General features: G+C 36.8%; 1 protein-coding gene across 3 annotated transcripts in view; it reads right to left on the bottom strand.

Moving 5' to 3' along the window:
• Positions 1-334: 334 nt before the first annotated feature.
• LOC123535362 (max-binding protein MNT-like) overlaps positions 335-17,384 on the bottom strand; it is a 28,341-nt gene continuing 11,291 nt past the window's right edge. For all 3 annotated transcript variants that reach the window (XM_045317994.2, XM_045317995.2, XM_045317996.2), the window contains 4 exons: positions 13,447-13,636; positions 10,448-10,579; positions 7,838-8,197; positions 335-6,039 (listed from right to left, as the gene is read on the bottom strand). In XM_045317994.2, coding sequence (XP_045173929.2) covers positions 5,054-6,039; positions 7,838-8,197; positions 10,448-10,579; positions 13,447-13,636 — 1,668 coding nt within the window. In that variant the 3' untranslated portion in view covers positions 335-5,053. The remainder of the gene's footprint in view (positions 6,040-7,837; positions 8,198-10,447; positions 10,580-13,446; positions 13,637-17,384) is intronic.

Raw genomic sequence — 17,384 nt, 5'->3', positions numbered from 1 at the left:
CTTTGATTTGACCTAGTGACCTAGTTTTTGACCCGAGATGACCCATTTTCGAACTCAGCCTAGATTTCATCAAGGTTATCATTCTGAACAATATTCATGAAGATTAACTGAAAAATACAGCCTCTATCGCATACACAAGCTAAATGTTGACAGACAGACGACAGTCGCCAGACATCGAGAGATCAGAAAAACTCACCTGAGCATTGCTCAGGTGAGCTAACAAATGTTTAGACCCTATTTGTCGCCTATTATGATCATGCTCGGGGTAAGACGTGCTTCCAATTCTTTCCACATAAGGCACAGTGGGAGCTCAAAGCCACAACAAACACATCCGTATGTTTTAAATTTTCTTTTTTTTAATCATTGCACTATGATTGAAATAGCACTACAACTGCTTCTATTGTTATAATAAATAATTACACAGAACATGTTAACAACAGAATGAGTGACTTAATAAGAAGTATTGGTGAATAAATTTAGACAGTTCAAACAGTGTTCAAACTGAACCCGAATTCAAAATACTGTAAAAGCAGGAGTTTTCGCGAGGGTTTAATTTTTGCTATATTCACGAGGCTCTACATCTCGTGAAAATTAATTCTCGCATAAATATTCACCATTAGTATAATTCAAATTCAACTATGATATCATTTCGCGAATATTAAACATTACGAACATACTGAAAATTTCAAATTTGCGAAATTTTGACCCAGCAAAATTTTGTGCTTTTACAGTAAGCTGACCGACACTTGTTACAATATACCCTAGATACATGAAAAAGCAACTTTTTATAAGGTAACTGGTAGGGCAATTATCTCTAATTAAAAACTGATTTGAACAAAAAATAAATAAAAATCAATCTCCAACGAAAAACAGTTTGTAAAGGATATGGATCTGTACTAAAATCTGTATCTTAACAATATCAAAATCTTCGGAAACTTCAGAAATAGTGGCAAAAATGGGTTTCCAATTTCAAAATCTGTCCCTGTGGCAGCTAATTAATATACCTGGTACAGCGTAAAACTTCCATTACGCAACAATTATTCTAAAGCAACAATATGGAAATGACTCCTTTATCTAAAAAGATAAAATACTGAAAACACTGTGGGGAATCACATGATCAAAATAATCTCTAAAACAAAATAAATTTGTCAATAATAATTATGAGATAATTTTGAAGCAAGTTTTGCCCTAAATCTAAAATATAGCCTATCATCATGGCAACATAGATGTATCATAAAACTACATAGATTTCAATCACGATCGCCTTCTGATTATCTGGAACACTTCAAAGAACTGAGACATCTTATATTCCTTAGTGTTTGTAATTACAGGAAATCTATCATCATTGTTAGGCTACATAATTATTTAAAAATGTTCATTAGTCATATGTTAGGCTATGTTTGAATTTCATATCTTATCACAGTAGGAGATTTATTCATGTTATTCAAAATAAAACTTTGGTTTAATATGCTATTTTGATCGTGTGATTCCCCACACTGTGAAAAGAAAGGTCCACAAAAACAATCAAATAAAGGCAAAAATGCCTCAATATAACATTTAAATCAAGGTTCTTGCAAATACGATTTCAGGGACAATATCTACTTCAAAACATTTATCTAAGCTATGTGTTGGACACCACAGATCACGTTCAGCAAACACGCAAGTTGTGCAAGTATCAAAGCACTATCCCAACAAAACATCTATCTAAGGTGTGGGATATCATGTACAGCATACCATTTGGAGTTGTGTAAAATAAAACCATCATGCAAAAGTATATTTTGAAGATATCTAATGTCATTATGCAGTTAGTGCTGTATTCCATGGGGACTGATTTTATACAGATACATGTTTGTTTTGAAAAATGAATAAGGAATACATGAAATTTTTTTTAAAAATCTGTGAGACTCGGTGTGTTGGATTTACAGTGAACTGACACAAAAAGGTCATAAATCCCCCACCCCCAAGAAGAACGTATATAAAGATAGGTGCATGTCCACAGGTCACAGGTGCCCCCCACCTTCCTGTCACAGTACATGATTTATGAACTCTAGGTGAAATATTTTAAAGAATTTATTTATTTGGGTTTTATGGCACACCAACACAGTATAGGTTATACGGCACCAAACAGGACTACACATTTTGGTTCCACATCTCATTTATGCAGCACAAGCTTTTAAGCACTTAATGAGTATTTTTCAATAAGCAAAGGACCATAACTCTGGTCTGCCCGGGTGAAGTCCCATACAATACACCTGCTGCACAACTAAACAAGCTATATAACAATCCTCTAATGTGTAATGACTCCAGGTCAAATACTTTTTCAGATACATTGGACACAAACTTGTATGCTCTTTGACTTAATCAAGGGCCATCACTCTGGTCTGACCGATAAAAGTCCCGAACAAAACCCTAGGTATAAAACTTCACATGTTGAATAACATTCCTATTATGTTTCATAAATCTAGGTCAAACTCGTGCCCTGTTATGTGTATTTTTTACTAAGTCAAGGGTAGTAACTCTTGTCTGATTATGTGAGATCCCAAATAAAACACTTTAAATGCTGAGTAACAATCCTATGAGGTTTAATAATAGGTCAAATACTTTTTGTGATATGCATGACACAAATTCAGGCGATCAGACAAGGGCAACCATGTGCTCCCCCACCTTCCCCAATTTATTTCTTTTTTTTGGGGGGGCGGCGCAAAAATCTTAAAGCAGTGAACTGGATGGTCTTTTAAAAATTACATCTACAGATTTTTTTTTGGATAAAATAAAAGGAAATATATCTTCATCTTGTTTCTTACTTTGGGTGATTTTGTCAAGTAGACTCTTTCCCTTTTATACATTAAAATGGTATGCATGCATAAACACTGTAATGAATGCAACAACTAAACAAATATGAGCACCAAACATGTGCAGCAAAAATACATGGAACTCCAGACATAACTGAAATGATAGACATCCATACTTCCTTTCAGTTCATCACATCTGGTTTGATTCTTGACATTTAAAATTCAATACAATATACCATAGCTGTGAGATAAATTAATGGCAAGATATTTTAATATCTAAAACTTCATTCAAGTAATTATGTTGAATGAGTTCTTTCGAAAGATAGTTTACGAGAATAAATTTTGTCTGGTTACACCTATATGCTAAATGATTAATGAATGGTATGTAAATAGCAAGTTTTACTTTGGTCTAGGTTTTTTTTTTTTTTTTTGTTTAATGCTGTTTTTTTCAACAGTATTTCAGTTATGTAACGGTGGCAAGTTAACCTAACTAGTGTTCCTGGATTCTACACCAGTATTCACCTGTTCTCCGCAAGTAACTGCAAACTTCCCCACATGAATCAGAGGTGGAGGACGAATGATTTGGGTCTGTTATCAAATCGTCATGGAGAACATACGCCCCGCCCAAAGATCGAACTCACGACCCTGCAATCCGCAGATTGGCACTCTCCCTATTGAGCTAAGCAGGCGGGCGCACACTTTGGTCTAGAATTGTGCATGAGATATTTATTCCTAAATCATTGCCTCTATGCTATGCTTATGTACCTACTTCTTTCTTATTTTAATGTGTTACTTGTCTCAAACTCCGGTATATCTACATGTAGTCTTAGTTTATTGTTTAAACACAGAAAAAAAGCAAAATTTATTAAAATTACATCTTCTCAAAAATATCAGATTATCCATACAAAATTCACTTATTTCAAGTTTAAAACCTACAAAAGATAATTTATGCTGAATGCATGTTGATTAACCTCAACAACTTAATATTCACTTTGTAAAACTGAAAACATTTTATCCACCATAATTATGTCACTCAAACATCCATCAATTATGACAATAATTCATTTATCACATAAAAGAAATGTCATCAATAACAAATCAATTTAGAAGCCAGTATGACATCTAGTGCATAAATATAACAGAACATTAACTGACAATTATATTGCCACTTATAATACAAAACATTTTAAACAAATAATTATCTAAATTGCTACCTTCTACTGAAATATTTTTACAGTTAAAAGTTCACATAAATTTAATACCATACACACAACAGTGAGAGTAAAGCAAAACTGAAACATCATTTCTCTTACTGTGGTATGTTTATCAGCATAAAACTTTACCAACATCAAAAATGGGAAAAACTCATAAAAAATATTAAGCTGAATATATCTGGTTAAGCAATACTTATAACCAATGACCACAAGCCACGCCCTCCTTATCTGACACAAAATTAAGAAATTAAGAAATAAAACCAATAGCCTTGCAACAGCTGTTGGGCAGCTATAATAGCAATACTGTAAAATCATTTAATTTCATGGCTTTGGTCAAAACAGCAATTTCATGGGGATATGAATTCATGGATTTCAACTTTTGAACATAAAATAAAAGTGAATTTTACTTGTTCATTGGGATTAAATTTCATAGATTGACTCAACCACGAAAATTAGTCCCCAACGAATATTAATGATTTCCCAGTACTGTACTACTTTTTACTTATTTTCCCATGTAACGACAGCTCAATATGAATAAAATTCTATGACCCTACATCCATAAATGTATATGAGCCGTGCCATGGGAAAACCAACATAGTGGGTATGCGACCAGCATGGATCCAGACCAGCCTGCGCATCCGCGCAGCCTGGTCAGGATCCATGCTGTTCGCTAATAGTTTCTCCAATTCCAATAGGCTTTAAAAGCGAACAGCATGGAGCCTGACCAGACTGCGCGGATGCGCAGGCTGGTCTGGATCCATGCTGGTCGCATACCCACTATGTTGGTTTTCTCATGGCACGGCTCATATGAGAATTCCTTCACATACAAAAAGTTCCAATATAATCAAACCGAGTCTGCAATTTTCACTGTCTGCCTTGTTCTCGGTGCTTCCGAAGGATCTATTCAGATTTTATTTATGAATTTGACTTATTGAAAACAATTATGTTTGAGAATTTGAACATTCCGGTATTGCCTTTCCATTAGTAAGAGATTAGCTCAAATTTCAAATTTGCTTTTCCCTTTGGTTTAGAGACTAGTTAATAATATCACAATGAGGATGTTACCAATGCTGTGTTGCTAGGCAACGTTGCCGATGATTGGGACATGACATTTGGCACTGTCACAACAACAACTGGTTTTAAAACTTGTTGTCCGAGAACCTGCCCAGACTGAAGTAAGGATGATGGGATACCAAGTGGGAATTGTTTCAATAGTGGCGATGTAAACATAGAATTTAACTGCGCTTGAGTTAGTGCCGATGGAGCCATCTGAATCCCAGGTGACATCACTGTCATTGGGGTCATCATCTGTGTCAGCTGATTTAACTGAGCCAATGAAACGAGAGGATGCGAGGTCACCTGACTTGTTGACGTGGCAACAACTGTTGCAGCTTGGGATGGAACAGGTGTTGATGAAACAAGCACGTTGGACCTTGGAATTGTCACAAATGGCCAAGCAAGCTGCTGTCCTGGCAATATATTTGGAGCAAATATTGGTCTAATTGGAATTGATGCTGACTGTAATGATGTCGCAACAGTTGTTGCAGGCAAAGTTTCAGACTTTGCCGTAGATACAAGTGCAATAGTTGGTAAATTATTCAATGTCCTAATGTTATTATTTCCTAATGTCAATGACGTGATGGTTTCTGGTTTTGAAACAGTTTTTACAGGCAAGGCCGGTGTGCCTGAAGATATTGTTGGTATAAGTGACGTTGATGGAACAGTTGCCGAGGTCGATTGTAGTCCAACCGCAGGGGCCATTAATGATGTCACCAAAACAGGATGTGCGATCTTTTGCAAAGATGCCATGTAATATGGAATACTCATTGTAGGTACTCCACTCGTTGCGCTTACAACTTTACTTGCACCTGTCCCCACTGCACTGGTGATAAGCTTTGTCGACGACACAATTCCATCCTTGACAACCATTGATGGTTGAGCTGTCAGCTGTGTAGTCGCCATAGTAACAACTGGAAGGGGTTGAGACAGGGGAGGTGATTTCAGCTGAGCAACCGTCAAAGGTGCAGATGCCACTGAAAAATGAACAATAAACAGTTTTTCAACTCTTGCCTCAATGCTATGCTTATTTATACAAGAGGGTCAAGATGACTCGCTCACCTGTTAAACTTGGCCTTGGAATCATCAAGATAAACATTCTGACCAAGTTTCATGAAGATAGGGTCATAAATGTGGCCTCAGGAGTGTTAACAAGCTTTTCCTTTGATTTGAACAGTTGACCTAGAGTTTGACCCCATATGACCCATTTTTGAACTTGACCTAGGAATCATCAAGATAAACATTCTGACCAAGTTTCAAGAAGATAGGGTCATAAATATGGCCTCTAGGGTGTTAACAAGCTTTTCCTTTGATTTGACCTGGTGACCTAGTTTTTGAACCCACATGACCCAGTTTCTAAATTGGCCTAGAGATCATCAAGATAAACATTCTGTGCAAGTTTGTATCAAATCAAAGCATAAATGAAACCTCTAAATAACTGAAAGTGTCAAAATAGAAAATTTTGGCCCTTTTAGGGGCAATAACACTAGAACCCATGATGGAATCGAGCCAGACTTCAAAAGGAACTGAGATCTTACTGTGACTTAGGTTGTGTGTAAGTGTGGTTAAAATCAAATGTAAAGTGTCACTTCTATCGTGTTCACAAGGTAAAAATTAACAAATTTTGGCTCCTTCAGGGGTCAATCAGGGGCCGTAACTCTGGAACCTATGATTGGATCTGAGGGACTCATCATGGAATCCAAGATCTATTGTTGTTAAAGATAATTTGCAAGTTTGTAACAAATCAAACCATAAATGAAGTCTCTATATGGCTGCAAAAGCCAAAATAGCAAACTTTGGCCCTTTAAGGGCCCATAACTCTGGAACCCATGATGGGATCTGGCCAGTTTTCAAAAGGAACCGAGAAATTATGCCAATACAAGTTGTGTGCAAGGTTTTTTAAAACTGATTGCAAAATGTGGTCTCTATCATGTTCACAAGCCAAAATAGCAAATTTTGGCCCTTTAAGGGGCCATAACTCTAGAACCCATGATGGGATCTGGCCAGTTTTCGAAAGGAACCGGGATATTATGCCAATACAAGTTGTGTGCAAGTTTGATTAAAACTGATTGCAAAATGTGGTCTCTATCGTGTTCACAAGCAATTATGGATGGACGAAGGGCGATCACAAAAGCTCACCTTGTCACTACATGACAGGTGAGCTAAAATCAAGTCTGAATATAATCCATGAAGTAGTTCATGAGGAGAACGTGTATTATTTTTAGCTCTGGCTGCCCTTAAATAGATAAAGTGGATTTTTCAAGCAAAATTGAGAGGGTACCTTATCAGGATACCACATATCAACTTTGGTGAAATTTTGGCTCTTGTTTTCAGAGGAGAAAATGTTAAGATGAAAATCTGCATAATAATCAAGCCGAACCTTTGGTTCAGGTGAGCTGAAAATAGTGTCAAATGAATGGATAATACCCTATCAATGCTGATTTTTCTGGTAATTTTAAACTAATACATTTGAAAAATTAAAATGGTGTATAACATTATCTTTTCATCTATGTATTTAAATTGAATTGTACCAGTAAACATTGACATGAAAAAAGTCCTTTTGTATTGTCTCAGTGGGGCTTCAAAAGCTGATCACAACTTTCTTTTGACAGCGTTTTAATAAGAAATAATATTAAACTACAATAAAAAGCTTTCGGTATAAAAAAAATCTATATGCTGTAAAATATTTCCATCTAGACACAATGCCTTAAAACGCTATTAACATATCCCATAAGGCATAATAAATCTGAGGACTGAAAAAAAAGAAAGTGTTACCTTTAGAAACTGTGCTTGAGTTTGTTGCCATTTTCTGTGTCAGTAAGGCTTGCTGCCTTTGCTGCAGCGTACGGTGCAGAATCTGCGTGACTGGTGTTCGAACTGGTGGAATCTCAAGTATTTTCCCAGTGACGCTCATTTCAAACGCTGCTGGTCCGGGGTTAATGGTGTTTATCACAGACAAAGAAGGGGAGGGCACAGGTCCCGACAAGCTTAAGGTGATAGGAATAACTTTTTTCGGAGATGGCCTTGGCACTGAAAATGTTGGAGCTGAACTTGATTTAGTGATCATTCCATTGGCAGATGAATGCAATGCTATTTTTGGGAATGATTCCGTATGGATCATATTGCTTGGTATTTCTGAAAAAAAAGAAGAAAGAATGAAATCACTGAAACAATTCTAAACAAGAGCATCGCCTCGCGGGTGCAGACGCTCATCTGATTTTTTTTGTCTCTGTATGATAGAAGTATTGTCCTACCGGTCAGAGACCACCAATTCAAAAAAGTACAGGGAACTTACTGGGAATGAGGTAAGTGTATACCTGGGAATAAGGTAACGTCTGCGCGTTCTGATTGGTCAGTCATGTAAACAAACCCAGGAAGTGATTATTTTTTCAAAATTGATATTTTTTCACTGCATTTACAGTATCTTATTATACATTTTGACAAAATCTGCTACATTTTATGTGTATTGAAAAAAAGTTTTATCAAACGAATTTCTCCCGCCATGTCAATGATGTAAATAGGGGGTCATCTCATTCACACGAAAATTACTTAAATAAAGTATTACTATTCATATGTTTTTCGTCCGATATTTTGGTAGAATTAAGATAGTTCTTGAAAAACTTGTAATTAGATATACATGTTTCGATGTATGCAAGGCCGTACATGCCATAATGTTACAATGTAAGTCTATGGGAAAACAATTGGTGGTCTCAGGGGTTCCATTTGACCCGGGAGATTTTCAAAAGACGCTCAAAGGACCCGGCAGAATACTTGCCTGTGCGTCCTTTGGGACCCGGGGGCATTTTCCTTTGATAATCCTTTCTCTTATCATTAATTTCCTGCAGTAAAACTATTTCCACGATAGACACGTGTATTCAAAATAAACACTCGCGGTCATGCCCTCCTGCCTTTCTGCCTTTGATCTCTGCTAAATCCCGCCCTTTCTCCTGTAGACATGCCTCGCTGATTTTTTTATCAGCAAGTTACATCACGGCGAGTGCACATAGGTAACAAGAATCAATGAAGTGTTGAAATTATTTGATAAAGCGAATCCTGTGTACTGTCAAAAAAGGCGCCAATTATTAAATTATCGTAAGCAGCTGATTACCGAGCATGTGAAAAGTGCCCTGCAAGGTTTTTTCATGCCAACTTTAAATTAGACCATTGTTTAGTGATCATATCGTAATTTCAACAAGAAACTTCACAAATTTTGATGAATTTTGAAAGCAAAAATAAGTTTAGAAATGTCCGTTCACGGGTCTAATTACTCCAGATGTCATTTGCATATTTCCAAAATTCCTTAAGAAAACTGACTTTCAATGCAGTTTTTAATTATAAGTATCATCATTATTTGAGGAACTATCGCTGACTTAGCTTAGTTTGCCAAGTAAACTGAGCAAAAACTACTTTCCGATGACATTCTGAAAGTGTACCAGTATCCGGATAGTACATTTTGGATACATTTTTATAGAGAGTAGTAGCACTGTTCTGTTATTAAAAATGAAATGAAATATTGAAGAAAAACCTAATCAAAATAATATGAATTTTGATAAATATTATTTTACAATATGAGACTATATGACCTGAAACTGACATTTTTATTATGCTGTAACATGATCTTGGGTTTATTGTTTTCTTAGGTAAAGATCTACATATGATACTGAATAAAAAAATATAGTCAATTATATGGACGTGTTGGGACAGGACTCCTGTATTTTGGAAAAGGACCCTTCAAAATTTGGGCCCAAGGGTCCTGGGACTCTTGGGTTTTCGGGTCTAGTGGAACCCCTGGATCTCTGACCTACCCTTGTGTTTTTATGGTATTTTCTAAGTCCAAAAGGGGCCATAATTCTTGCAAAAAGCAGGGTGAAATTATGCTTCTTGCTGTACAGAGTCAGCTTTTAATGGTGAACAAGTTTTAAAGCAATAGCTTTGACAGTTTAGGAGAAAAGCTGACCTAAACACAAAACTTAACCAGGCAACACCAACGCCCAAAGCCAACGCCAACCAAGTGATGACAATAACTCTTTTTTTTTCTCCAAAAAATCAGATGAGCAAAAAATTAAAACCTTTCAATTAATCTATTCTACTTGCTGCAAGCATTCTTACCACTTCTATCAATGTAGTCACCATTTTCCCCTATAAGTTTCTATGTATTTTTAACAAACAGTGCATGTTTTGTATTGCTATGAACCAGTCACATTATAATTTTCTTCCTAAGTTACTCATGTATCATTAAAATCAACTAATTATCCCTTTAATCAGCATTCCATTACCTGCATGCTAGCATTTAAGAACAGTAAAAAAGATATTAAGTATTTCGATAGGATATAAAATAATGTAATGGCAACAACTTAAAACTTGGAATTTCAACTTCTGAATTACCTTTTTTATAAGAAAGTTTACGTTTTCTGGGTGATTTAGGTGTAGGGGAGTTGCTTTCCATAGCAAGATTTTCTGCTTCCTCTTCATCGTCATCTTGTTCGTCATGATCACTTGGTGGTGGTGTACCTCTCTCTGTGGGGATAAAATAAATGCAATTACTGTATGGTGGTGTACCTCTCTCTGCGGGGATAAAATGAATGCAATTACTGTGTGGTGGTGTACCTCTCTCTGCGGGGATAAAATAAATGCAATTACTGTGTGGTGGTGTACCTCTCTCTGCGGGGATAAAATGAATGCATTTACTGTGTGGTGGTGTACCTCTCTCTGCGGGGATAAAATAAATGCAATTACTGTATGGTGGTGTACCTCTCTCTGCGGGGATAAAATGAATGCAATTACTGTGTGGTGGTGTACCTCTCTCTGCGGGGATAAAATAAATGCAATAACTGTGTGGTGGTGTACCTCTCTCTGCGGGGATAAAATGAATGCAATTACTGGGTGGTGGTGTACCTCTCTCTGCGGGGATAAAATGAATGCAATTACTGTGTGGTGGTGTACCTCTCTCTGCGGGGATAAAATGAATGCAATTACTGGGTGGTGGTGTACCTCTCTCTGCGGGGATAAAATAAATGCAATTACTGTGTGGTGGTGTACCTGCCGGAATAAAATAAATGCAATTACTGTGTGGTGGTGTACCTCTCTCTGCGGGGATAAAATGAATGCAATTACTGGGTGGTGGTGTACCTCTCTCTGCGGGGATAAAATAAATGCAATTACTGTGTGGTGGGGTACCTCTCTCTGCAGGAATAAAATAAATGCAATTACTGTGTGGTGGTGTACCTCTCTCTGCGGGGATAAAATAAATGCAATTACTGTGTGGTGGTGTACCTCTCTCTGCGGGGATAAAATAAATGCAATAACTGTGTGGTGGTGTACCTCTCTCTGTGGGGATAAAATAAATGCAATTACTGTGTGGTGAGGTACCTCTCTCTGCATGGATAAAATAATGCAATTACTGTGTGGTGTGGAACCTCTTCTTGCAGGGTCAAAATGGTGCAATTAATGTGTGGAGGTGGGGTACCTTGCTCTGTGGAGATAAAATAATGCAATTACTGTGTGGTGGGACTCTTCTCTCTGCAGGGATAAAATAGCACAATTAATGTGTGGAGGTGGGGTACCTTGTGCTGCGGGGAAAAAATAATGCAATTACTGTGTGGTGGGGTACCCCTCTCTGCAGGGATAAAATACAGAGGTAACAGCAATTAATGGGTCGAAACAGCACAATAAATAGGGGCAAAATTTTTGTGACCCTGACAAAAGGGTGACAACACTAGCTCCACTATTAGAAACAAGAGCTGTCGTAGAACAGCAACACTCGACTATTCAACAGTCTTGTCAATTGTATGATTACAAAAGTCGAAAAAGGGGCATAATTTTGTAAAAATGGGAGAAAGGGTTATGGAACCTGCACAGTGCTTATCAGCTCATGACAGTGGACAAGTGTTAGTAGGTACTGAGATACCAGCTTACATATAAGAATTTAACCAAAAACGGCTAAGTTGTAAAAGGGGCATAATTTTGAAAAAATGCAAAGTAGAGTTACTGAACCTATGCATTGCGTGTCATATCAAGACAGTGAACAAGTGTGTGAAGTTTCAATCCTTTCCCATTAGTGGATACTGAGATACCAGCTTACATACAAAAACTTAACCAAAAACTGCTAAGTCGAAAAAGGGGAATAATTTTGAAAAAATGCAAAGTAGAGTTATGGGACATGCATAGTGCATGTCAGATCATGACAGTGAACAAGTGTGTGAAGTTTCAATCCATTCCAATTTAAGTGGATACTGAAATACCAGCTTACATACAAAAACTTAACCAAAAACTGCTAAGTCGAAAAAGGGGCATAATTTTGAAAAAATGCAAAGTAGGGTTATGGGACCCGCACATTGCATGTCCGATCATGACAGTGAACAAGTGTGTGAAGTTTCAATCCTTTCCCATTTGTGGATACTGAGATACCAGCTTACATATTAAAACTTAACCAAACACTGCTAAGTCGAAAAAGGGGAATAATTTTGAAAAAAAATGCAAAGTAGAGTTATGGGACCTGCATAGTGCATGTCAGATCATGACAGTGAACAAGTGTGTGAAGTTTCAATCCATTCCAATTTAAGTGGATACTGAAATACCAGCTTACATACAAAAACTTAACCAAAAACTGCTAAGTCGAAAAAGGGGCATAATTTTGAAAAAATGCAAAGTAGGGTTATGGGACCCGCACATTGCATGTCAGATCATGACAGTGAACAAGTGTGTGAAGTTTCAATCCATTCCCATTAGTGGGTACTGAGATACCAGCTTATATACAAAACCTTTACCAAAAATTACTAAGTCGAAAAAGGGGCATAATTTTGTAAAAAAACAAAATAGCGTTATGGAACCAATGCAATGTAAGTAAGTTTATCACAGTTAACAAGTGTGTGAAGTTTCAATCCATTCCCACTGGTGATTACTGAGATACCAGCTTACATACAAAAACTTAACCAAACTGGGACGTCGACGCACGGGTGAGTCCAATAGCTCTACTATTCTTTGAATAGTCGAGCTAAAAATTCTAACTGCTGAGCTAAGAATCCATCCAAGAAAAGTTATCGACTTGACAAGAGTGGGATGGAAAGACTGACATGGTGCAAACCCACAATCCCTGAAATTATTAGGTTTGCATCCATCGATGTTTAAAGTTACAAAACTTAAGACTTTTAAATGCTACAATTTCTTTTTGCTCTCACTGAGCTATTAGAACCGACTGTAATGAAGCTTTGCATGAACCTGCATCTGGAGCTACAAACTGCTTGAAACAAAAACGATGGCTAACTTATTTCACATTCTTAAATCATAAGTCTCAGACTGTAAGCGCTCATCAATGAAAATAGGTCCTGGTTTTCAACTAGTATGGGACTAATAATATACATTATAAAACCTACAGTTGTTCATACCTGTTGCTGTAGATGTTGAATTGGAGTCATTATCATTTTCCGGCAGGTAAACAAATGCATTTATGTCCACATCAATATTCATCTTGTTAAGCTCTCCTTTCAATGTATTCATACGCTCTTGAAGAACTATTTTCTCATGAGCAAACCTTTGCATCTCCAATTCAAATTCACGCTCCTTCCGTTTCAGGTTCTACGAAGAAAAAAAGAAGGGAGCTACCTATTTAGTTTACAATATTTCATATACACAGTTTAGCCCCTGTCTGCACTGCTACAGTCAGTATCTTTAAAAGAAATCATTCAATGAAATTTGCTTTACCTATGTCCTAATATTAGACTGACAAATTTAGTTCATGCTACCACATGCTTTATTTCCTTTTAAACAATTTATACTAGTTTTCTCCCTTTCGGACTACTTTCAGATGAAACTCCACCCACCTAATTATGCAGCTATCTATTATCACATGTTCAATCTATTTTTAGATTTTACATTTACTGCACCAGTTTTGCCTTTAAATGGAGGTTATTTAATTAATACTAGACAAAATGGGAGTAGAACATACATTTAGAACACGACAAAACTTACACAATTCATCAAGTTCAACACACTATATAGGATTTTACATGAACTCAGAATATCCTGAATCAACTGAGTTTGCCAAGTAACATTAATTTATGTAACTATTATTTATTATTCTATATCAAACAATTAATCAATCATACAATTACTACAGTGTGCAAGTCTGTGTCTTTGAACTAGACTTTACTACTAGCAAAGTTAAAAAAAAATTGGTTCAAGTTCACAAGATAACAAGAGGGCCAAGATGGCCCTAGGTCGCTCACCTAAGAAACACTCCATAACAGTGTAAAACATGTTTGACCTAGTGATTTCATGGAAACAAATATTCTGACCAATTTTCATTAAGATTGGACCAAAGAATTGGTCTCTTGCGATAAAACAAGCATTTTCTTAGATATGACCTAGATTTTGACCCTAGATGACTCATGTTCAAACTCGACCTAGATTTTATCAAGGCAATCATTCTGACCAAAATTCATGAAGATCAACTGAAAAATACAGCCTCTATCACATACAGAAGTTTTTTCTTTGATTTGACCAAGTGACCTAGTTTTTGACCTCAGATGACCCATATTCAAATTCGACCTAGATTTCATTAAGGCAATCAACCTGACCAAATTTCATAAAAATCAATTGAAAAAAAAACAGTCTCTATCGCATACACAAGATTTTTCTTTAATTTGACCTAGTGACCTAGTTTTTGACCTCAGATAACCCATATTCTAACTCGACCTAGAGTTCATCAAGGCAATCACTCTAACCAAATTTCATGAAGATCAATTGAAAAATACATCCTCTATTGCATACACAATGTTTTTCTTCGATTTGACCCAGTGACCTAGTTTTTGATCCCAGATGACCCATTTTCGAACTCGGCCTAGATTTTATCAAGGTAATCATTCTGGCTAAATTTCATGAAGATCAATTGAAAAATACAGCCTCTATTGCATACACAAGGTTTTTCTTTGATTTGACCTAGTGACCTAGTTTTTGATCCCAGATGACCCATTTTCGAACTTGGTCTAAATTTCATCAAGGTAATCATTCTGACGAAAATTCATGAAGATCAATTGAAAAATACAGCCTTCATTGCATTCACAAGATTTTTACATGATATGACCTAGTGACCTAGTTTTTGACCCCAGATGACCCATTTTCGAACTCTGCCTAGATTTCATCAAGGTAATCATTCTGTCCAAAATTCATGAAGATCAATTGAAAAATACAGCCTCTATCGCATACACAAGGTTTTTCTTTGATTTGACCTAGTGACCTAGTTTTTGACCCGAGATGACCCATTTTCGAACTCGGCCTAGATTTCATCAAGGCATTCATTCTGACCAAAATTCATGAAGATCAATTGAAAAATACAGCCTCTATCGCATACACAAGGTTTTTCTTTGATATGACCTAGTAACCTAGTTTTTGACCCGAGATGACCCATTTTCGAACTCGGCCTAGATTTCATCAAGGTTATCATTCTGACCAATATTCATGAAGAAGAATTGAAAAATACAGCCTCTATCGCATACACAAGGTTTTTCTTTGATTTGACCTAGTGACCTAGTTTTTGACCCAAGATGACCCGTTTTCGAACTCGGCCTAGATTTCATCAAGACATTCATTCTGACCAATATTCATGAAGATAAATTGAAAAATACCACCTCTATCGCATACACAAGGTTTTCCTTTGATTTGACCTAGTGACCTAGTTTTTGACCCGAGATGACCCATTTTCGAACTCGGCCTAGATTTCATCAAAGTTATCATTCTGATCAATATTCATGAAGATTAAATGAAAAATACAGCCTCTATCGCATACACAAGGTTTTTCTTTGATTTGACCTAGTGACCTAGTTTTTGACCCGAGATGACCCATTTTCGAACTCGGCCTAGATTTCATCAAGGTTATCATTCTGACCAATATTCATAAAGATTAATTGAAAAATACAGCCTTTATCGCATACACAAGCTAAATGTTGACAGACGACGGACGACAGACGACAGACGCCAGACGACAGACGACGGACGACGGACGCCGGACATCGAGCGATCAGAAAAACTCACCTGAGCATTGCTCAGGTGAGCTAAAAACAGATAGGCACAAGTTAAAACTTTTAACACCAAATTATCTGCAATGGTAGTGACTCCCATGTTGACAATCTGTTTACCAATAAACTAAAACACTTTTTGCAACTGATCATGCAACTTTGAAAATACATTCATAATTACACGTAATATGTTGTTTACAAATCCACAATCATTAGTTTGCAGTGCTATCTGATTTGTGGAAGATGAGAAACATTATAAAACAAGAGCTGTCAGTGGACAGCGCGCTCGACTATTCTCAGTGCTTGATAGTATAATATAAGCTATGAGCAAAACTTTAACATTACAATAAACATATTCTAAGTCGAAAAGGGGCCATAATTCAGTCAATATGCTTGATAGCGTTGCCTCCTCCTTTTTACAGACTGGGGTTGCTATGAAAATCTGCATTTAAGCTTGACCCCGGGATCATGATTTGAACAAACTAGATCCACTGAGATCCACTAGGCAATGCTACACACCAAATATCTAAGCTCTAGGCCTTCTAGTTTATTTCTAGACATTTTTTGGAAGATTTTCCTATGTACAATCAAGTAACCCCTGGGGCGGGGCCAATTTGACGCCGGGGGTCATGGTTTGAACAAATTTTGTAGAGGTCCTCTAGGCAATGCTACATGTCAATATCTAAGCTCTAGGCCTTCTGGTTTATTTTAGAAATTTTTTGAAGATTTTCCGATGTACAATTAAGTTACCGCTGGGGCGGGGTCAATTTTACCCCGGGGGTCATGATTTGAACAAAATTTGTAGAAGTCTACTAGGCAATGTTACATATCAAATACCTAAGATCTAGGCCTTCTGGTTTATTTTTAGCAAAATTATGAAGATTTCCCTATGTACAATCAAGTAACCCCTGGGGCTGAGTCAATTTGACCCCGAGGGGGGGGGGGGTCAAGATTAGAACAAATTTTGTAGAAGTCTACTAGGCAATGCTACATGTCAAATATCTAAGATCTAGGCCTTCTAGTTTATTTTTAGAAAATTTTTGAAGATTTTCCTATGTAAAATCAAGCGACCCCTGGAACGGGGTCAATTTTGACCCCGGGGGGGGGTCATGATTTGAACAAATTTTGAAGAGGTCCACTAGGCAATGCTACAGGTAAAATATCTAAGCTCTAGGCCTTCTGGTTTATTTTTTAATTTTTTTTGAAGATTTTCCTATAGAAATCTATGTAAAATCAAGTGACCCCTGGGGCGGGGTCAATTTTGACCCCGGGGTCATGATTTGAATAACTTAAGTAGATGACCACTAGGC

This window comes from Mercenaria mercenaria, chromosome 12 (genome assembly GCF_021730395.1).
Source record: "Mercenaria mercenaria strain notata chromosome 12, MADL_Memer_1, whole genome shotgun sequence".
In the NCBI taxonomy this organism is placed as follows: domain Eukaryota; kingdom Metazoa; phylum Mollusca; class Bivalvia; order Venerida; family Veneridae; genus Mercenaria; species Mercenaria mercenaria.
The sequence above is the reverse complement of the archived record's forward strand: the minus strand, read 5'-3'. Positions and strand labels throughout refer to the sequence as shown.